The sequence below is a fragment of the Papio anubis genome, chromosome 7 (assembly GCF_008728515.1).
Source record: "Papio anubis isolate 15944 chromosome 7, Panubis1.0, whole genome shotgun sequence".
Taxonomy (NCBI): Eukaryota; Metazoa; Chordata; class Mammalia; order Primates; family Cercopithecidae; genus Papio; species Papio anubis.
This window is the reverse complement of record NC_044982.1, coordinates 129,031,150-129,053,287: the sequence shown is the minus strand read 5'-3', so window position 1 is coordinate 129,053,287 and position 22,138 is coordinate 129,031,150. Positions and strand designations below refer to the sequence as shown.

Below are 22,138 nucleotides of genomic sequence, written 5' to 3'. Positions count from 1 at the left end.
GCAGCTCTTCCAAAATTCCTTCCCCAAAACTAACATTTTAAGAGTGGGTGCCCAGCCAGAAATACAATTTTTTTTTTTAAAAAAGGAGCAAACCAATAATTTTTGACAAAGAAAATTCATATGAACAGTATAGGATGATTTTTCTCTCCCTCCCCACTTTAAAAAAAAAAAAAAAAAAACCCTTTGCTCCACCCCGCTATTAAACAAAACACAATACCTTTCTCTGGGTGGTACTGCACAGAAGTTGATTCAGTTTTGACAATGTTGTTTAGCTATCATTTGCTATTTTGAATGAATGGGAGCAATCCCCCCTTTTACAACATTTGTTTCCTATTATGGAGAGGTGCAGCAGTTGAGGGCAGACATGTGAAAGTGGCTGTTTGATTCTCTTTTTCATCTCCCTGACCCTGCTTTTGTCCCTTCTCACCCTGGGAATGTCACGCCTCGCTACTTCACTTTGAGATGCTCCAGAAAGTGGCTTTGTTATTCCCTTTTAGACATACACGAAATTGTTCTCATTCCCCCCGCTGTAAAAGATACTTCACATCGGGACTCGGTTCACAAGTGCAATGCAATTTGGCTTAGTCCAACCTTTGTTCTGCTTGTACAAATGAGCGAACAGTGCACACATTATACAGTTGATCTACTGCTGTCTTAACCCCAGAGTTAGGGGCTGGGAGAAAAGCAAGTTAATCCCTTCAATACCAAGGTGGCTTTAGCAATATTTCCTCCAATAATAATAATAGATTTGAATTGCTTCTTCTGTTTCACACAGTACAGAGCAAAACTTATGGGGAGGGTTTAGCAACAACACAAAAAGCCTTCCACCAACCTTTTGCAAATAACTTTTTAGACAAATACACTTGTGTGCATGGTAATGCCCAATTTAAAGCTATGCAACTGTTTGTGCAAAGGAGGGATTTGATTTGGAAACAAAGATTTTAAAGCCTTGAAGTCTCAGAACAAATCACAGCCAAGCAAACATCAAATGGTATTTAGCAAAGCAATTCCAAAGAGAGGGCATTGTGCTGAGCAGGGAAAGAGTTGTTTTCACAGGCAGGCATTGAAATTGCTTGCTCACTATGATGGGGGAGGGGGAGGAGGAGAGCGGGTGGCACCTCTTGGGGGTGGGGATCAAGCTGCACCAGCACTTAATTCTGGCTACTCTTTATTTTATGCTTGAGGTGGAGGGGAAACTGGGCCTTCCATGCTCTCCAAACTGCAGCAGCTGCTTGGGATATACTATTAAAATGTGTGGGGTGTTGCCTCTCCCTTTACCTCACTCCTAAGTGAAGCACAGATTTAACTCTAGGTGCCCCAGCCACAGCCAGAGGCCCTATTCACCGCTGGACAAGTTATTCTGGTGGCGGCTAAAAATTGACACCCTTGAAGTTGAGCCCCCCAGTTTGGATGGGAGTAAAGGGTGAACAGGAGGTGGAGACTCTTGTCTTAGAACCCCGCAAGATTGGGCCCGGAGGGGAGATCTAATTATGGCCAATACACTACTTGTCAAAGGTTTTTTTGTTTTGTTTTGTTTTTTCCTCTCTGTGATGAGTTAAGGTCCAAACCCCCTGTAGCCCAATCACCAACGGATGAAATAGCTGGCTGCAAAGTTCTCCGGCAGATATTCTTCCCCACTACTTGGAAAAAGTATGCTCCTGCGGCAGCACAGTGCAGGGGTCGCTGGCGAGGATAGGGAGTGTGGATGGGTACGGAGTCCTTTCACTGCCCGTCCGCAGTTGGCACCAGAGCGGAAAGTGTGTCCCCTCCCCCGCCTCTTTCCTTTGGGCAGTTTGATTTCCCGCCAGACTCAGTCGGAGTGGTCTGAAAGAGCGGGCTCAAACTCCCGGGGCAGTCGTGGGAGAGTCGTAGCGGATAGGTTTCCCCTGACACGCGCCGCGTGCTCGTCTCTGCCCCCCCCCCCCATCTCCGCCCCCAACCCGAACCTGCAAGTCGATGTTGTCCGGTGAACCCGGGAGAGGAGAACTTTCTGAGCTAGTTCCCTCTGGTCCCAAAATCCAGCAAGTTAAAGCCAGGCCTTGCGGTGTTGGGGGGTTGGCGAGGGAGGCGCACAGATACTGAGGACAAACAGCCCCCAGGACACTCAGGATGGCAATTTTTTTAAATTGACCACTGACAAGCTGAGCGAGTTTGTTTTAGTGCTGAATACCCCGGGAATGAAATCCTTTTAAAAGGGAGGCTAAGTCGTTTCACGCCACCAAAGTGCAGATTTGAAGAATGACTGATGGGACAAAGAGGCGCGATGCGTTAGCGCGGGTTCCCAGAGCGAGCGCAGCACTGGGGCAAATTCGCGAGGCGGCCTGGAGAAGTGGGGCGGGGCAGGGGAGACTCTCAAGGCCCTAAAACCTGAAATCGACAGCGCACCAGCCTTCGACCCTCTCCCTCAGCACATTTCACTGTCAATTTGGTAAAGAAGATGCAAAAAGGAGAAGGGAGAGAAGAAAAGTGTAGCGAAGAGGAGTGAAGGACCGGAGTGCTGTAGGAGAGGGGAAAGAAGGAGAGGGAGGGACTCAGATTGAGGAAACGTAAAGGAGTTCAGGGAGACTCAGGGAGAAAGAAGAGGACCGCGCAAAGGAAGGCTTAGCCGAAACGCTCCAGGCAGCGCAGAGTTCATTTTCCAAGTGGGGACGACGGGTATTGTTTTTGGCACCTAGGAAACCTTCGGAAGCTGCCGGGTACTTTCCCTCCACCTCCCGTCTATGTTTGGTAAATATTAACAAACCAGAGCGCGTTATTTTCTGGAGTGTGCATGGAGGGGCTGGCGGGGACTAGGGACAGATTTCCTCTCCTGGAGCCCCCGCCCCCCAAGCCGCAGCCCCACCCTTCACACACACACACACCTGCTTGACAACAGAAGGAATCAAAATCAATATTGTATTTGTCACCCCTCTGTCTCCTTTTTACTCCCTCAGCAACCCGGGTGCCACTGAAGCGAATTGTGGATTTATGGAGGGAAATTAGCATAAATTATTACGAAATCTGTAGCCGTGTGTGGTCCAGCTTGTGGGAAAAGAGGCTATTGCGAACTCTCCAAGCAGAAAGGTGGTCGGTGGTGGGCTCTGCGGAGGCGATGAATGGCTATTGCACGAAAGAGATTTCCATTTGGTTTGCACATGGGTATAATTGACTTATGTGTATTTTATACAGTTTTCCCAACAACTCGCTAAGCCTCCGGGTCGGATGTGCCTCCCCCCAACCCCCACCCCCTGTTTGCTTTGGGTTCTGCACAATAGACTCTGATGCACTTTTCAAGATTTCTGGAAAGTGCTCCTTCCCTCCTCCTTTTCATAATACCAGTCTTAAAATGCTGTCAATAACATGCAAATCCTCCCTCCCCGCCCTGGGCTTTGTAGACCTCCAGCAGAACCAAGATAAAACTTTGTAGCAAAGCCCAAGTTTTAAATGTGTATCTCACAACTTCTCTCCTCATCCAAGGCAAACTTGTGCTATTAGGCTCGGTTTACTTAAGTAACCCTGGTCGTGTGCAATGTGCGTCAAACTCCTATCTCCACACTAGCCAAACTTTAAAGATTCATCAGACACAAATTCCTACTTGTATCCTCGCATGTTCCAAACTTGGGGGTGACAACTTTCCCGGGGAGAGAGACAAAGATTTATTCCAACTTCGGTCTTTTTTTTTTTTTTTTTTAACCCGAACGTTTTTACTCTTAGAATTTAGTTAATCTCCTGTTTACTCTGAGCAATGATTTCGACAGGCATACAATGGCCTCTTTGCAGGGCAACAAAATGCCAATTGTTAAAATAAAACACTCCTCTCTCCTTATTCCCCACCCTCAACAGGCACCCATGCCGGATAGAAAAGAATCTTCTGGCTGTCACTGGGCGAACGGAGGAGAGCTTTCATTCCTATCTAAATCCCGAATCCAGCCGCCCATGATATTTTATCGGTCTATATATCAGTATGAACAGATGCACATATTTACTGAGAGGACCCTAAAAATTCTTGGGGGTGTCTACACTGGTACCCTTCCACCGCAGGAGCGCTCCTGCCTTGCCCACAGTAACTGTTTTGTACCGAGGCCAGCCGTACTCGCGAGCAGGAAAGCCGTGGACCAGCGCCTTTCCATTCTGGGAAACACAAGCCTTGCCCACTATTCCTCCTCACGGATCCCCCAGGCTCCCAGGCTCTTTGGACTTCCCAGCTCCTTCCTCCCCCGGACCTTCGATTCGAATCTGGCCGCACCAAGTAACCCCCCAAAACGCCGCACCTCCTTATGACCTGAAGCGCGAGCAGCTGGGACGAGTACGGCTGCCTCCGGCCAAAGCTTGGCGGAGGTTCCACCCGAGTCCAAGTGGTTTATCTGCTGAGAAGGGCAATACATTTATCTGCCCTTCTCGAGTCATACCCCCAGAGACAGGTCAACATCCCTCCCCCCAGCCCCTCGCACCCATCTCCTCCTCCCGGTTATTTTTTCCGAATTAAGAAGGTGACATTATTCTTTTCTTCAAGCACTTCTGTTAATATTGAAAAACGTGCGCTTGCATCTCAAGCGAGGCAGCCCAGAGCCAGAGCCATTTCAATATTAATGAAATTGTTTAATCTCCTAAATTCATCGTGTTTAAGTTACGTTTTGGTGAGTTATTGACCGCCTCCGAAACTATACTTAATGAAGTTGTGTGTGTGTGTGTGTGTGTGTGTGTGCATGCGCGCGCTGAAAGATCTTTTTTATGCTAACCCAAAACAGCTCCACTAATAATGCTCTAATATCACTTAAAGTGTTGTGTTGAAACTTAACACCCAGAATTCTCTACGACCACCATTTCTAGGGAAAAAAAAAGTTCTCACATTTCTGGACTTTGAAGATGATTCTGTGTGGTCTGTAGGTATTGAGTTTTTAACAACCCAGTAAAATGAATGTCTTTAAAAAACCTTAAAGGTCGGAGAACGTGCAGAAACCGGTGGGAACTCCTGGTGTGTACTCATAGAGTGCGTGCATGCAGGCGGGGTCGACTCACTATTTACTTCATAGCAATTTGATGATGATGATGATGACGACGGCAGCGACGACGATGAGGATAATGACAATAATAATGATTCATTTAACCCTCCCAAGGCGAATCTGAGCCGAAGGGAGCCTGCTGTTCGCACCAGGCGGAGTGACCCGAGGCACATTGCCCCCTTCCCAAAAAGGAAAAATCTATGGTTCTTTCTCCAAGTTGTAGAAGATACTGCTGTTTTAGTGGGATCGCAGGCAGCTTTTGCTACACTCTAAATCCTAAGTAAGTTCTCCATACAAAAAAAAGCGGGGGTGGGGGAGTGAGAGGGGTGGGAGGGTTGGGGAGGGGAGTTCCGGCTGTAAAATGAAAACTTCCAGGATATGCCTGAGTTCTAAAGTTTCAAACCACCTGGGAAAAGCGAGAGCCCCTGAGGCTTACCTGGTGATAAACTGTATCAAACTCAGGCCCTCCCCAAGTACGCACAACATTTGCCCCAACAGCCCCTGAGCCTCCGTCCTGTGTCCAACCAAATTCCCGGAGGACTTTTAAAGCAAATACCTGGACTTTTCGCCCAGATACACTATTTTAATTTTTAAAAATTTGATCGATACAGTTACATCCAAAATGGGCTCTTACATGGGGATGTCCAATCACATTTTGAAAGTATTTTGTAAATTCCATCACTTTTTCAAAGCTACACACCTAACTAAACAGAGCTGAAGCAGCTTCATAGGAAGGTCAAGTCAAATTTCGACCTAACTCCTGGGGTACTAGGGGGCAAGAGTGTGTTTTCATTATAACAACCCATGCAAACAACCCCGGGTAGTGCTAAGCGCAGGAAAAGGGTCGGTTTCAGGGGAAAGGCGTGCCTAAAGTTACCTAACAAATACAAACCGGATACAACGCAGAGGAAACAGAATACCCCAGCCAAGCAATTTCCATGTCAAATATCATCTGCGCGGCTGCTCCATCTGTGAATGTGAGTGGTCGCCTGGCTCCCTGCTCCGCGGCGGCCGCCTCCTCATACCTTCACACGGCGCACACCGGCCGGCGCGTCCTGCTTGCTGCCAGTGGCCGAGGCTCTTCCCCCTCGCCCAGTCTTGAGCTGGAAGTAATTCCTATTGGCCAAGGTGTCCATGTAAATAGGTGTGAAAGAAACCAGAGCTGGCCGGGCTCTCCCTTCTCGCTCAGTCCCCTCCCTCTGCAGCCCCCGCTCCCCCTCCTCTTCCTCCTCCTCCCAAGGCGATTGTCATATGATAGCTAAGAAGTGGCACATTAATGAAGCGCCGCTACAGGGGTCTTTTCTGCTCCTGTCACTGCTTAAAACTATCAGATGGTTCGAGGGAGGGCATGGAGGCAGCCACCTAGCTCAGCCGAGACACGGAGCCCACAGTAGCGCCCTCCGGAGCCCTAAGACCTTCGCTGCCACCATCCGCGCCGGGAGTCCTCAGCCGAGCTCGGCCGCCCGCAGGACGCTCCAGGAGCGTCGCGGACCGGGCGGCGCGGGACGCTGCGGGGCTGAGCTCAAGAGCCCAGGTTCCCGCCGAGTCCAACAGGACACAGACGCTGCGCTCGGAGAGCGCGCCGAGAGAGAAGCGGCGCGCTGCGGCGCCCTCCCGGATGCGGACGCGCAACTTGAAGCAACTTTAAGGTGAGCAGCTCTGTGTTCCGTCCCTGCACCCCGTTCTTGCCCCAGGCCGGACTTACTTCCCGGCTATCCTAGCGCCGTTTGTCCGCTTCCCCTCCTGCGCCCCCTGGCTGGGTCCCACTAAGCCCGCAAAGTTGCTGGCTCAAGAGCGCGGGCGCCGGCTGATCGAGCGCCGCAGCCCCCACCCCCGACCCCCGAAGTCTGTTACTCGGCCTGGCTGACCCCGCCGGTGTCTCTGTGCACCCATGCTACCTCCTCTTATTACCTCCCCCTTCCCAGATCCGAGTAGTCCGCCGGCCCGCGCGGATCCAGAGCAAGAAGAGGGCGAGGAAGAAGATGCCTCGGCCCGGCCGTAACACGTACAGCGACCAGAAGCCGCCCTACTCGTACATCTCGCTGACCGCTATGGCCATCCAGAGCTCTCCCGAGAAGATGCTGCCGCTGAGCGAGATCTACAAGTTCATCATGGACCGCTTCCCCTACTACAGGGAGAACACGCAGCGCTGGCAGAACAGCCTGCGCCACAACCTCTCCTTCAACGACTGCTTCATCAAGATCCCGCGGCGGCCAGACCAGCCAGGCAAGGGCAGCTTCTGGGCGCTGCACCCCAGCTGCGGGGACATGTTCGAGAACGGCAGCTTCCTGAGGCGCCGCAAGCGCTTCAAGGTGCTTAAGTCCGACCACCTGGCGCCCAGCAAGCCAGCCGACGCGGCGCAGTACCTGCAGCAGCAGGCCAAGCTGCGGCTCAGCGCGCTGGCGGCCTCGGGCACGCACCTGCCACAGATGCCCGCTGCCGCCTACAACTTGGGCGGCGTGGCGCAGCCCTCGGGCTTCAAGCACCCCTTCGCCATCGAGAACATCATCGCGCGGGAATACAAGATGCCTGGGGGACTGGCCTTCTCCGCCATGCAGCCGGTGCCCGCTGCCTACCCGCTCCCCAACCAGTTGACTACCATGGGCAGCTCTCTGGGCACCGGCTGGCCACACGTGTATGGCTCCGCCGGCATGATCGACTCGGCCACCCCCATCTCCATGGCGAGTGGCGACTACAGCGCCTACGGCGTGCCGTTGAAGCCGCTGTGCCACGCGGCGGGCCAGACGCTGCCCGCCATCCCCGTGCCCATTAAGCCCACGCCGGCCGCCGTGCCCGCGCTCCCTGCGCTGCCAGCGCCCATCCCCACCTTGCTCTCGAACTCGCCGCCCTCGCTCAGCCCAACGTCCTCACAAACAGCCACCAGCCAAAGCAGCCCCGCCACCCCCAGCGAAACGCTCACCAGCCCGGCCTCCGCCTTGCACTCGGTGGCTGTGCACTGACCCGCAGGAGCCGAGGCCCCCTCTCGTTCTCCTCCCCACCACCTCACTCGCCTTCCCTGGCTCCCAGCCCTGCCCGCCGCAACCTGGAACCGCCACCCTAACTTATCCCTTTCGCCTTCGGCCAACCCGTCTTGCCCCAAGAGAACTTTGTTTTGGACCCAGGAGACAAAACACAAACTTGCAGATGGGCCGGGAGGCGCGTAGGAGTTGTCCTAGTCCCCACGTCAGGGAAGGCCGGGGCCACCTGAGCCGAGCCATCCCCTCCCTGAGGCCCCGAAACCCCCTCCCATTTGACTGGCGGGGGAAATCCTGTCACCCTCTCTTCGCCGAGAAAAGCGCGTCTTCCCTCCGCCCAGATCGGCGGAGCCCCGAACTCTGCGCAGTTTCGAGACTAGAGAAACTGCCTCAGATGTTTCCAGGAACAGATCCCCCCCACACCCCCTCCCCGCGAGGGCTGCAACCGCGCAGGGGAGGGCCGGATCTCTTTACGTCTTGGAAATCTGCAGCAAAAAGGAGCCACTAATCTTCCTACCCCACTCGCCTCCGCCCATCCGGCAGGGGCTGGGCAGACCACAACTTCCCGGGGTTGCGGCCCTGCCTCCTGGGCTTCTGCGGAGATTTTGTTGTTGTTGTTTGGGGTTTTGTTTCCTTCCAGAGGCTCCAGGCGCTGGGAGTTAGGAAAGAGGCTGCCAAGCTGAGAAGGCGACGCTTGTCCTCACACAGCAAAACAAAACTAAAAGTAACCTTGTATTGTTTACAAAGCGCCCAGTAATATGTAAACAATGAACTTGAATCTGCCTTGCTAGGCGGACGAATGGGCAAAGCCCACATTATAAGTACCTGTTGTAATGTGAATGTTTACTCTTCATTTCTGGCCAGGTTTAGGGGAGGGAAGTGGGGATGGGAAAGTTAATTGGGATGTTAACTTTCCGATTACTTAGAGACCTTTTTAGCTATTTATTTTACTGTTGGAAAAAAAGAAAGAAAGAAAATGAAATAAGCCCAAACCAAGAAAGCATCAAGGGCAACCCGGGAAGAACTTAGATAAGCTGACTGATAACATGAAGGGATGTCACCGGATAGCTCTCCCACGGACAAGTCTTTCTGTTTGCTACCAGAACTTTTCCAAGAAGCTAAAGGGCTGCAAAGAGATGTAAATACTTGTGAATAGGAATGATTATACACTGTGTAAAATGCACTTTTGTTTGTCGTATTCCTTTAGACTCTTAGATAATTGGCTGGAAAACGAACTGTTGTTCTGGTGTGACCTGCTTAAGTTAAAAAAAAAAAGTTGTAGTGTCATCAGAGCTGTAAAATTTTTACCTATGATTTTTCCCTCCCTGTACAGAATTAGCATGGCATTTTAAATATTGATGTTCTTGTTCCCAGCATGCCTGTTTTAAAACAAAGGATTAAAAAAAAAGGGGGGGTGTCTACATTAAATTATGACCTAGTCCAAATAATATTTTCTCATTAAAATATGTAAATTCAAATTTTAGTTTTGTGTGTTTTTGAAGAGTTGCTACAAATAATAATTTTGCAAAAGATGGATGTAATGCTCCCCTAAGCATGCTTTCTGCAATACACCGAGTAATTTGCCTTTTTCATATCATATTGTGAAAATAGCCAAACCTTTTATGCACTTGCAGATTGTGGGAGAAATTATTCAGACAGAATTTTGAAGGTATTTGTGTATAGGGAAAAAGGAAACAGACTATTTCTATTACAGATCAGGTGCACAGGTGCAGTGTTGAAAGAAAACCTGTTTTTGAAACAATAAGTACTTTATATGTATTTTGTCTATATTAAAATATACATTTTATGAAATATAGCACTTATAACGCTTATGTAAAAATCAGGTAGAAAATATGGAGACTTAAAAAGTAAAAACAGACTTGCTTACTCAATGCTTATATTCTGATGCATCTTATTTAGTGTGAGTATTCAGTCCCTTGCTCCTTTAAATTATTGCAGTTGTTAAAATTTTTTAAATAGAAATTACCTAAAGGTTCACCTTCATGTCAAGATACCTGTTCACTTTGAACTGAACAGATTTCTTTCATTCCTTCCTCTGAGAAAATAATGCTTGATGCACTTATTTTAAAGATATGAATGAATTTACTTCAAACGCCTGACTTGAAGTATTTGCTTTTCTTCATATTTTTGCAGAGAATTAACATTTGCTAAGAATTTATGGCTCAAGGCTAAATGACACTTTATTGAAAGGGTCACAATATTTCTGGAATGAGATGTGTATTCACCTAATGAACTTACAAGGCAAAGAGAAACTTAAATGGTGATTAACACTTTACTGTGTAAAATGATTAAACAAGAGACCCTTGTGCAACACAGAGAAACCCACATAGAAACCACAATCACTGTACTTCATAGGAGGATCCTTAGCACCTGCAACCATTATATATTTAGAGGACTACCTGAGAAACAACTTAGGATTAATGCAAAAGGTAATTAATCCTGTTCCAACCATTTTTTAAAAAGAAGGATCCCACACACAGCCAAAAAAAAAAGGTGGAAAATAAATGAATCATTGGACTGATTAAAATGCATGAAGCTACTAAAGCTCGTCAAACAGGGGACAACTAAACTCATTCATCAAGCCCAATTCACAATTATATCAACAAGATCAGCTAAAGAAAGCCTGGAAAACTTAACCACCCCGGGCTAGGAAACTCTTAAAAACTTTGTTCTCAACAAGAAATCATATACTTTAAAAAAAAAAATTAAATATGTTTTCAGTTGCCTGCAAAAGAAAATTAAGGCCATCTCTGGAATACGCTAATCTCATCGAATTTGGTAACACTGAATTCAAGCTGGGGATGAAGGAAGTATAAAGGCCTAACATGGGCCTCAAACAGTTTATAAATCTTCAGCTTAGATAAATGTTCCTCTTATAACAGGCACTAGAATTCAGAGATAAGTGATGTGTACATACACACACTTAATACCTAGAGGTAAATAAGATACAGATCTATTTCTGATTTTTAGCAAAGGAGAGATTTCAACTCAGTATTTGAAAATGCTCTTTTCAGCTGGTAAGTTCGTCATGGTGTATTGCAAAGAATGAAATAACTTGGGCATTGTGAGCCCTCCTTTCACAAATGCAGGCATCTTTTCTCAGCCAAAGTTGAATGAGTAAAGTAAAAAAAAAAATCCATTGATGATATTTTGACCTTGATCAGAAATCCAAAGGCAGTCCAAACACACATGCCTCCACGCCACTCCATCCCTGCCTCACCCCCCCAGCTTTGAGACTTATGCCCTGTTTAGCTGAAGTGCCCCACAAATAAGGAAGTTTATAACTATGATACCTTCAATGGCTCTCTTTGTCATGTTAAATCTTTTCACCTGGCTCAAGTCCAAAGTCAATACACACAGCTTTAAAATAAAACTGGAAGAGACAACGCCATGGAGTGGGAAGGTGTCTGTGTGGGGTTTGTCCCCAGAACTGAGATAAGTGATAATATTTTCTATTTTCTAAATTCAAGCAGTATTGATTTCTTACTTTCGGATTTTGTATTTGGAAACTTGGCTATTCTGTTACTTTTGGTTTTTTACATGATTCTGCATTTGACTGAGTTTTTAAACAGGATTCTCTGTGATTTGAGGAAGCGCTGACACAATGAATGAATTTCATGCACTTTCTCAAGAGAGAAGCTACAGAAATTCTCACTGTTTCTATTATCTGATTTGGGAGTTTTGAAAAACCTGAGTGAGGAGTGGCACTAGTAAATGATCATCAAAATGGCCTAAATACTATAGCAGTGAGTTTAATTCCTTTAAAGAGATGAGAACATTGAGGGTCTTGCAAGCATAAATATGGCCAGGTGCTCAAGAAGGATGAGGTGGGAAGTAGGAGGGAGGAAGAGTCCAAGCCGGTGCTGCAGACAGTAAGATTTACATTCGTTTATGCAAGACTAGGGGCACTGGGGGATTGCAGAGTGTAGGGGTGAGGAATGGGTTTATACTTTTACAAATGAAAATTCCCTTTGTAAAAGGTATTCAACTAAGAAACAGAAAGGATCAGGATCTATTCTTAAATTCTTAATATAAATGTCAATTAATTTTTTTCTCCTAAAAGCCACATATGCACAGAGACACCCAAACAAAAACAAAACAAAAACCACCCAACCCACCGGCTGTGAAGCCTCAAAGGGGATGCATTTGTTTCGTTTAAACTAACAACAAATTATCTAATTAATATGTTTCAATTACAGCATGAAAGGCACAGCCCCTGGACCGCCCGCCGTGGAGGCACAATAGCCCCAGAGCCCACTCTAGGAATTTACAATAACTTCACATCTGTTTCTTTATTTTCCACTTTTTGAGTCTAAAACTCCTCTCAAGATTACTTCAAACCACGGCCTCAGTTATGAAATATGTCCCAGTGTTAAAGGGGGATGAAACTTTGCCCACGGATGCTTCATTTGCAAGCAAAAAAAGGTGAAAGCCCATTGAAGAGCATTAAACAAATATATTAGAATTCTGTCACTTTATGCAATTGAGTAGATCAAATGAAGGGTCCCGGCCACTTCATTCACTCTCATTCACTCGAATAGAAAATGCAAAGAATAGCAATCCGAGACTGGGCCACCGATGTAGATTTAGCTCCTTTTTACTGGGAGACAAAAAGGCTGAATTTTCACAAACACATTGCTGACTCGGGGACTAGGAAACCGGCACTGGAACCCCTTTGGAATTTAAATTCATTTTATCTTCCTCTCTCTTTGGGGGAATCTGTTTGCACTACAGTGCAAGATGCAGCAGGCATCCTCTGGCTTCTGAAAAAATGGGGGAGGGGAAGAAAGTGAGTGGGGGCAGGCAATGTGGGACTTGGGATTCTCAAGGAACTCTTGGTGATCAACAGTCAGGTCTGAGATAATAAGTTTAATTTAAACATATCTTTTTTATATATACTTTATGTTCTAGGTAGACAAATCTTTACCTATGTCAATATAAACATCATTATATCATACACATTTCTAAATCTACCTCTTTGCTAGGCTTGGATCGCATAAACCGCTTGTTTTCAAAAACCAGAATCACATCCGGGTCATCAAATTTTCTTCTTTCAACTAATATATCTGGTCTTTGGTGTCATAACAGGCTAGATAGCTGAGCTTGCAACCTCACCTGTTCTATCTCTCTTAGTCTCTTCTCTTCTCTTATCTCTCTTGCACACGCACGCGCGCACACACACACACACACACTACTTTCTGCTAGCTACCCTATCTGAGCACTGTGATAGTTAAACAGGTTATGTTAAAATCAGGAGAGAGGATACTCTTTGGTTAGAATTTCCAAGTCAGAATTCTCTTACATTTTCATTTTTCATGCCCGGAGTGGGGAAAATAAGCCACATGTATCAGGGTAATTGAGATAATCTTGCTCAATTTTGGGATACTTTTATCTTTTGCCTTCAATGCTTGATGTTTTTGTTTTGGTAAACTTTGTAGACTTTTATTGGCCAACATTGTAGAAAGGTTACAGTGACTATTAGTGGTATTTCTAGAGACAGTGTAATAAAAACTAAAGTAGACTTATCAGCTTTCAAGATGTGATTGCAGAGGAATAAACCAATTTTTCTCAAACTTGAAATCAAAATGAGATCTGATCTAAAGGAGAATATATTTGGAGGGTTTTCTACTGTGTTTTTAAATTTTGTCTGGTATTATTTCCAGGTACCTTTAACATTTTTCAGTTAGCTTTAAGAATTATAAGATCATATTCGACGCTATTCTTCATTTAATTCTTGGGATTGTGCCTGGAGCTGGGAATAGGACTTTGAAGGGGAAGTAGCTCAGACCTCCAGATATATTTAAAAAAAAAAAAAAAAAGATGTTGAAAACATAGTTGGTTGCATATAGCCATAGGCTATCAAACTCACTGGAACTAATAAACTAATCAGAGATTAACTATGAAAAATTGTCGTTGGCTAACTAAAATCTTCCCTGAAAGATTGTCCTTCTAGAACATCTTCAAGAATATTTGGACAAAGCGTTCTTTGGGGGCAGCCTCCTTTTGCCTGTGTCTGCAAATAACTGATGTCAAATCAGTTGCAGTCTTTTGAAGGAACAAACTCTTGGAGCATTAATTAGAGCAGATTAAGCTCAGAGATAAAACACATTCTTTATGTATCTGTTGTTTGCAGACATTGTGATTCTAATTCATGCTTTGCAGCCTGTATATTTTTATTTACTCAGTTAATTTCTCTCCATGAGCGTTCCCTGTTAACTGGGTTTACTAAGTATACAATACCGCAAGAGTTATTGGTTAGCAGAAATAATTGTTTTCAAACTCTGCTTTTGCTACAGATTTCTCTCTTCTTCATGAAATACAACATATTGGTAATTCCAGCATGTGATAGCATATAGAGACAGCAAAGGATTTTAATTTTGTGCCACTTAGAAGAAGCTTAGTATTTATTAAGTAATATCTAGAGTGTTTTGCATTAATTAGAGCAGCTCCTTGGAGAGACATTACAGCCAAGAATGGTTTCACATAACAGGAAAACTCTGAGCATCTGAACTTCCCTACTAAACCTGCTACAGTAAAACCAGAGCTGCAAAGGTCTGGCTTGCTTGGAAATATCAACACATATTTTATTGATTTACATATGTTTGATAGACTGAAAGTCTGTGTATAACAATAAAGTGATCATTGACAAGTTCCACACCACTCTGGGTGCCAGGTGAGCTACAAAAAAAAAAAAAAAAAAAAAAAAAAAAGCTGAAATAATGGTTCCTCTGAAGATTCTTAGCTTGATTTCATATTGGAGAAAAACCCTCCACATTCAATGTATTCTTCAGACTGAACCAAGTATTTCTATGACTGCCTAGAAGATGAAAAGTTGGGTTTCCATTCTTGTGTTGTGTGTTGGTAAACAGGGGAAGGGCAGGGGAGAATAAGGGAGAACAGGCAAGGATAACATCTTCTATCAGATTAGTCCAGATTATGTTTAACACAGTGGTTCCTGTGCCTAACACAGAACAATTGATGACTGAATGATTGAGCATTCTGAAAATAGTCCCATTGGTTTAGCTTAGGTAAGAACACTATGCTTTTGCTCCAGGTGTCAGTAATTAAGAGTGTTGACTGAGATTACGTTTCTGCTGTGATATTAAGTTTGTAAAATTAAAACATGTGAAATGCATTTAAGTTTACTTGTGGATGTTATTGGCTTCAGTAAAAGAGAACCCCTCACATAAAACAAGAAAATGAAAATGATTAACTTTGACATAGAAATATAAACAGCAATTTGATTAATTATAGTGCTAATTATTCTTTGCTGTGTAGCCAAACATTATCCAATTCTTAAAATGGCAGGTGCTGAATAAATCATGTAAAATAATTACTTGGAATTTCACTGCAATGAGAAATGGTGCAGTTTAGAGAGAGGTTTATATTGATTTCTAAACATGTAATAGGTTCTATTCTATTTCATTTAGAAATTTAGTTGGTACTGTAAAAATACTTTGTTATAGGAATATTTTATATATTTTGCATATGCATATTTTAAATCATTCATTTCTTCTTTCAATATTTTCCATAGTTATTTCTGTATAATACATTTTTATATCCTGCTTTTCTCCAGCATACCATAGACATTTTCCCATCTAACTATATACTTTGAATAACCATTGATTTTAAAGGTTGTATAGTATGCCACTGAGTGAATTCCTTCTGTTTGGGCATTTAGAATGCTTTTAGGTTTTGTTTATTTTTGCTAATACAAAGAATGTTGCAGTGAACATATTTTATACCTAACTAAATGCTAGTTCCAATTATATAAAATAAATTAGCTTTTGGCATACTGAATTCCTTAGCAGCTTCCTGCAAATTCAATAATGTAATTTAACTTAAGATTTCAGCTTTTGCTCTTGTATTTCCATTGCTATTTACCCTGCACCCAGGAACCCAGAGCAATATCGGCTTGACTTAGAATCATGAAAGCACTGAATGTTAGTGTTAGAAAGGTCCTGAGAGATTCCAGGTAAACCAATATATTTATTTTACTTACTTGTGAATCCCTCTGATATATTATCTTATCTGCAGCCCAATGACTTAACAATACCAGAATCAGGTTCTAAAAACAAAGAAGAAAACTTCAGTCCTACCACAGATGCCAGACAAATGCAACTAACAATAAAAAATTATGCAGGAGGCCGGGCGCGGTGGCTCACACCTGTAATCCCAGCACTTTGAGAGGCTGAGGCGGGTGGATCACCTGAGGTCGGGAGTTCAAGACCAGCCTGACCAACATGGAGAAACCCCGTCTCTACCAAAAATACAAAATTAGCCAGGCATGGTGGTGCATGCCTGTAATCCCAGCTACTCAGGAGGCTGAGGCAGGAGAATCGCTTGAACCCAGGAGGCGGAGGTTGCAGTGAGCCGAGATCGCGCCATTGCACTCCAGCCTGGGCAAAAAGAGCGAAACTCCGTCTCAACAACAACAAAAATAATTTGCAGGTATTGAAATTGACAAAATGAAGTCTTTATCTGATCATGTGAGTGAGCATGATTTCAAGGCAGCTCATGATGCATGGCACGCCATACCCTTTTGAAGTGGGTGTACTGGGCAGTTTGAGCGACTAGAGGGAATGGTCATTGCTTAACACCGGATCTCAAGAGAAAGAGATCCACCTTGAATTGGAATCATTTCTTAAGTGTCTCATATCCTTCCCCAAATTACAAACAGTCTTCCAGACAGACTGCCTTGAGTCCAAAGGGTTCAGGCCCACAACAGATATTGACCAATTTGTTTCTTTGACTGCTTTGAAATGACTAATTCCCAAGATGGGAGATTGAGAGGAAGGGGATGGCAAAGCAGGCAAGGAAACTGAACTTCAGGCTTCATCTCCTTGTTGTAGCATTTTGTTTTGACCTTTCTTATCTGACACTTTTGTGTCAGACTTCCCCATTCCAGGTTCTTGAGACCTTATTTGTTTTTAATAATATGACTTTGGCCGGGCACGGTGGCTCACGCCTGTAATCCCAGCACTTTGGGAGGCCAAGGTGGGCAGATCACGTGGTCAAGAGTTCGAGACCAGCCTGGCCAACATGATGAAACACCGTCTCTACTAAGAGTACAAAAATTAGCCAGGTGTGGTGGTGCGTGCCTGTAATCCCAGCTACTGGGGAGGGTGAAGCAGGAGAATTACTTGAACCCAGGAGGTGGAGGTTGCAGTGAGCTGAGATTGCGCCACTGCACTCAGCCTGGATGACAGAGAAAGACTTCATCTTGAAAAATAACAATAATAATAATAATGATAAGGTGGCTACACAGTGCGTGAGGCATGACACTGGCACCCATCAGTGCTTGTCAGTTGGAACAGTCAGAAGAGAATAAAGAAGGATAAGCATGAGGTCCGCACCTCATGCTATAACTAGTCACTGAGATTGAAATCATTCTCCTGAATTGGGATCAATGTTTTTTGTTGGGAGAAAAAATCATAAAACCAAAGTAATATTTTCACAAACTACTTTTCCATAGTCTTCAAACAACGAGCCACCATCTTCTGAGCTGATCATTTCCACTGTTCTAAGTTCTTTAAAAAAAACTTACTCATTTTATCCCAATAACAGCTTTATGAAATAGGTACTTTTTTATTATGCCCATTGTACAGATGGGAATATTGAGGCACAGAGCATTTAACTAACTTGCCCAAGTTTACCCAGCTAATAAGTATTATCTATACCCTATGGATACTCAATAAAAGTTGGTTTAATATAAAGACACTGACACTAAACTGCATTTTCTTCCTAAACTGTCTTCTATTTAACTTATTTGGGGGAAAGAAAACCTTCTATATAACCAAACATAGTCCTGTATTCTAGCTTACAGCAATTTTTGATATTTGATCTCGGTCAGATCATGTACCAAAAAAGTCACACTGAAATATCTCCATCGCATCCTTGAAAATGGACCTCCGCATATAGCCAACCAACCTGGATCCATACATCATGATTAACTTAAATCTTCCAGAATTGAGGGCAGCCACATGAAATCTAAGCAGGAATGCGTTCTTACAGTTAGAAGAAAATTACCAACCTGAGTGCCTTTTTCTTCCCTGACAGCCTCTATCAGATCATAAAACACATCAGAAGCAGGAAAAAGTACGATTTTTGCACTTTTTTTTTTTTTTCTTTTTAGATGGGGTCTCACTCTGTCACCCAGGCTGGAGTGCAGTGGCCTGATCTCGGCTCACTGCAACCTCTGCTTCCTGGGTTCAAGCGATTCTCCTGCCTCAGCCTCCTGAGTAGCTGGGATTACAGGCGTGCAACACCACGCGTGGCTAATTTTTGTATTTTTAGTGGAGACAGGGTTTCACCATGTTGGTCAGGCTGGTTTCGAACTCTGGACCTTGTGATCCACCCGCCTTGGCCTCTCAAAGTGCTGGGATTACAGGCGTGAGCCACCGCGCCTGGCCCATTTTTGCACTTTTGATTTTAAAAAGAAGAAAAATAGAAAGAAGGAAGAAATGATGTAACTTTCTAACTCAGTAAATATAATTTCATCTGTTGTCGATGGAACCAAATATTGAGGAAATCAGCATTTGGTGTTTTCTCTTAATGCTCAGCTTTCTAAAGTATGCTTTCTAAAGTATGCTTGGGCACTCCTATAGCTTTTTCAATGCAACTCTCAAAAGGCTGGCATTTATTTGTTTTTGTAAGCATGCATTTTCAGAAGGTTGTATGTCTTTGTGTTGACTGTCCCAACTCTAGCCTCCATTTTGACCATTGGTCGCAGTTCTGAGTGACTCCTGAGAAACAGTTTATGCTCCCAACTCGAGTTATGGGCTGCCAGTTTGCTGTGTGTCTGGGAAGTTTGTCAACCTTTCCCTAATAGAGCTGTGCTTTGGTAAATGTGTTTCGGCTGGATAAGGCTAGCGAGGTTCACCCGGGCTTCTTGTTTGTCTCATGCTGGTTTGGTGGTTGAACTTGCCAAATAAGGGTTTATACCTGGTACTGCACATGATCGCTCACTACAGGAAGTCCTGGAGCTATTACTCCAGTGGCCAAGCTTAGCCTTTGGAGTCATTACAGCCCCCATGCCATTTTTAAAGATGTATACAGTTGCAAAGACTGGGGTCCTTGTTGTCCCTCTCTCCCTATTCTGTTCTGAATTTTTGTTTTTTTTTAAATTTTTTAGGAGTCGTTTTCCTGTTGTCACCCAGGCTGGAGTGCAATGGTGCAATCTCAGCTCATTGCAACCTCTGCCTCCCAGGCTCAAGCAATTCTCCTGCCTCAGCCTCCCAAGGAGCTGGGATTACAGGTGCCCGCCATGAGGCCCAACTAATTTTTGTATTTTTAGTAGAGACAAGGTTCCACCATGTTGACTAGGCTGATCTCGAACTCCTGACCTCAGGTGTTCCATCTGCCTTGGCCTCTCAAAGTGCTGGGATTATAGGCATGAGCCACCGTGGCCGGCCTACAAATATAAAAATATCTGGTCACAGCAGTGCATGCCAGTATTCCCAGCTACTAGGGAGGCTGAAGTGGGAGAATCACTTGAAGTCCAGGACTTTGAGGCTGCAGTGAGCTAGGATCATTCCGCTGCACTCTAGCTTGGGCAACAAAGAGACCCTGCCTCTTAAAAATATAAGTAAATAAATTTAAAAATAAAATATCTAGTGTTAGTTCTGTTTTCCCAGCTGAATCCTGACTAATAGAGTGTTTATGAGCCTGGATCACTTAATCCTTCAGCACCATAAAGTCTACTCAACTGATGCATACTGAACAATGGACACGGATGCTCTACTGTGCTAGGAATTGGCAACAGGGACATAGTTACGAATACATACCCAACAAATCCTGATTTCCAGGAACTTACCATCTAGTAAAGAAGACACACATGGAGAGTATGCCTCAATAAAAGAATCGGTTCTTTGAAAATTCTGAGAAGGAAGAAGAGAAAGAGGAGGAACAGAAGGCCTTGAGAGGATTTGGGGTTTAGGACTGGCTGAAGACTAATATTTCAAATTCAAGTTTACTAGCATAAGGACTTTGGGTGGCATATCTGGCAGATAGTGACTTTTCCCACTTGGTGGAAAGAGACCTGATGGTTGAGACAGAGGGAGGTCAGATTGAGTGTGTTACAGTACCAACAGATTCATATGCCTGCTGTGTAGCAATAGGCTAATACGCAGAGACAGCAAGGGTTGTAGCAGAGAAGGAATTTAATAATTTCAGGGTGGCCAAGCAAGGAGATAAGAGGGATAAGAGAAGACACTCAAATCCATCTCCCCAAGGAGCTCTGGGCTGAGTTTTTAAGGGGCTCATGGAGTACAAGGGGCTGGAAAATTGGGTTGTTGATTGGACAGGGTAGGTGATAAAATTATCAGGATGTAGAAACCACATTCTTTAGTGAGTCATCTTCTCTTGGGGTGCTTCAGACCAGCTGACATCAGTAGTTTCATTGGCATGCAGGATCTGAAAGAATATCTCAAATGGAAAACTTAACATTTCAAAATGCTCAAGTTGTCATCTGTAGAGCAGTTAAGGGGAACTATAATCTAGGGTCTATGTGATTCTAGGGCAGCAGGCAAAGAATTATAAGGAAGCAAGTCAGAGTGTAAGCTGACCTAATGTGCTACAAGCATGGTGTATTTTCATTTCTCCCCCCTTCTTCCCTGGTTAATTTTTATAACGTTTATAGGGATAATTTCAGGTGAAGAGAGCAAATTGATGTTCTGGAGGCCAGAGTGAAGAGTCTGTGGAGCCAGTGTAGGCCTTAGGAGATTTATGAGCAATGAGGCTGCATACAGAAATGGCCTCACATAGCAGGAAGATAAGAAGTAATGAGAAGATGGATAGAGAGGTGCAAGCCCCATGAGAAGGACACCTGAATGTTCTGCAAGGATGAGAGTTGGGGCTTTCACAGTTCCTTTCATCCAGTACTAAGAACTCTAATTTCTTAGATGCCCACTGTGTATGTATATGGTCTGATTCATATGTCATTCTTTTTTAATCCTCATATCAACCCTAAAAGCTACCCCTATGACACACACGGGCAAACTAATACCTAAAGAAGCCAATACATTTCCTGATGAGGGGCTGACTGAGATTCAAACCCAGATTCTACCTGACTCTAAATCCAGTGCTCTTGCCAGTTTAGTCCACTGCCATTGTAACATACAGCAGCATGTCCTTCAAAAAGTATCTATTTAATAGGATACCATTGAGGCTAATGTGACAAATAGAAGGAGGTAATGGTGAAGTAATTAAGAATTGAAGGAAATGGATGAATTTGGAAGACATATCCCACAAATCAGAGGACATGGTAACTGACTAGAGAGTGGGGGAAAAGATACTGGGCAGGAGAGGTAAGGATTAAAATAATTGAATGACAATTCATTTAGTCAGCACTACTTGATTGCAAGTAACAGAAACTCAACTCAACCTGATAGTTCTAGCAAAAGTCCCATGAAGGAGTCTGATTCTTTCTCTCTGGATCATCACTGTAGCTAAAGAGATAAAGTTCTCTGATTGGCCACATATGGGTCAAGTTCCATCCCTGGGACCTAGGGAGGCAGGTCCACTACACAGAAGTCCTGAGGCTGAGCAGGATTCCTTTTGAATGCTCACTATACAGTAACACTAATTTTCAAGGCTGGTTAACTAGAAATGAGGTACCGTGGATGGAAAATAGCAACAGTGGGGAGCAAGTGGCTTTGGGAGAAAATGTTGAGTTTGGGTGAGGACCTGCTGAGCTTGCACCAGCTCCAACAAAGATGTAGCCCAATCTGGTAGGTGTCCAGCTGTAACCTGAAATCACTCTCATGTTTTCTCAAAAACTTTAAATCTTTTTACCTTTTAAGGTAAAAGTGTGAATTCTAGAAATTTTGGACCATCCATTGATTTCAAAAGTAGAGTGAAAGGGACAAAAAATAATGAATGAACTTATAGAACCTACATGCAAAGTAGAGTGAGATTTTTTCTTTGTGAATGCACAAATTATTGGTTCAGGTAATACCATTTTCATCCCCTCTCCATAAACTTTATGGGTTTGTGGCATTGAGCAAAAACAGGAGTTGACAAATTTCAGCCCACGAGCCAAATTCAGCTTGCTGTACAGCCTGTGTACTAAGAATGATTTTTATTTTATTTTATTTTGAGATAAAGTCTCGCCCTGTCGCCCAGGCTGGAGTGTAATGACGCTACCTCGGCTCACTGCAA

The 22,138-nt window shown here is 44.3% G+C and overlaps 1 protein-coding gene and 1 long non-coding RNA gene across 2 annotated transcripts in view; both read left to right on the top strand.

Annotated features, from left to right (window-relative positions):
* Positions 1 to 4,886: 4,886 nt before the first annotated feature.
* The window catches only part of LOC116275812, a 30,519-nt gene continuing 13,267 nt past the window's right edge, over positions 4,887 to 22,138 (top strand). The window contains exon 1 of the long non-coding RNA XR_004185148.1: positions 4,887 to 5,262. This is a non-coding gene — a long non-coding RNA (uncharacterized LOC116275812). The remainder of the gene's footprint in view (positions 5,263 to 22,138) is intronic.
* On the top strand, positions 6,894 to 9,140 carry LOC101000499 (forkhead box protein B1). The gene has a single exon (XM_009210309.2). The coding sequence runs from the start codon at positions 6,965 to 6,967 to the stop codon at positions 7,940 to 7,942; it is 978 nt and encodes a 325-aa protein (XP_009208573.1). The 5' UTR covers positions 6,894 to 6,964; the 3' UTR covers positions 7,943 to 9,140.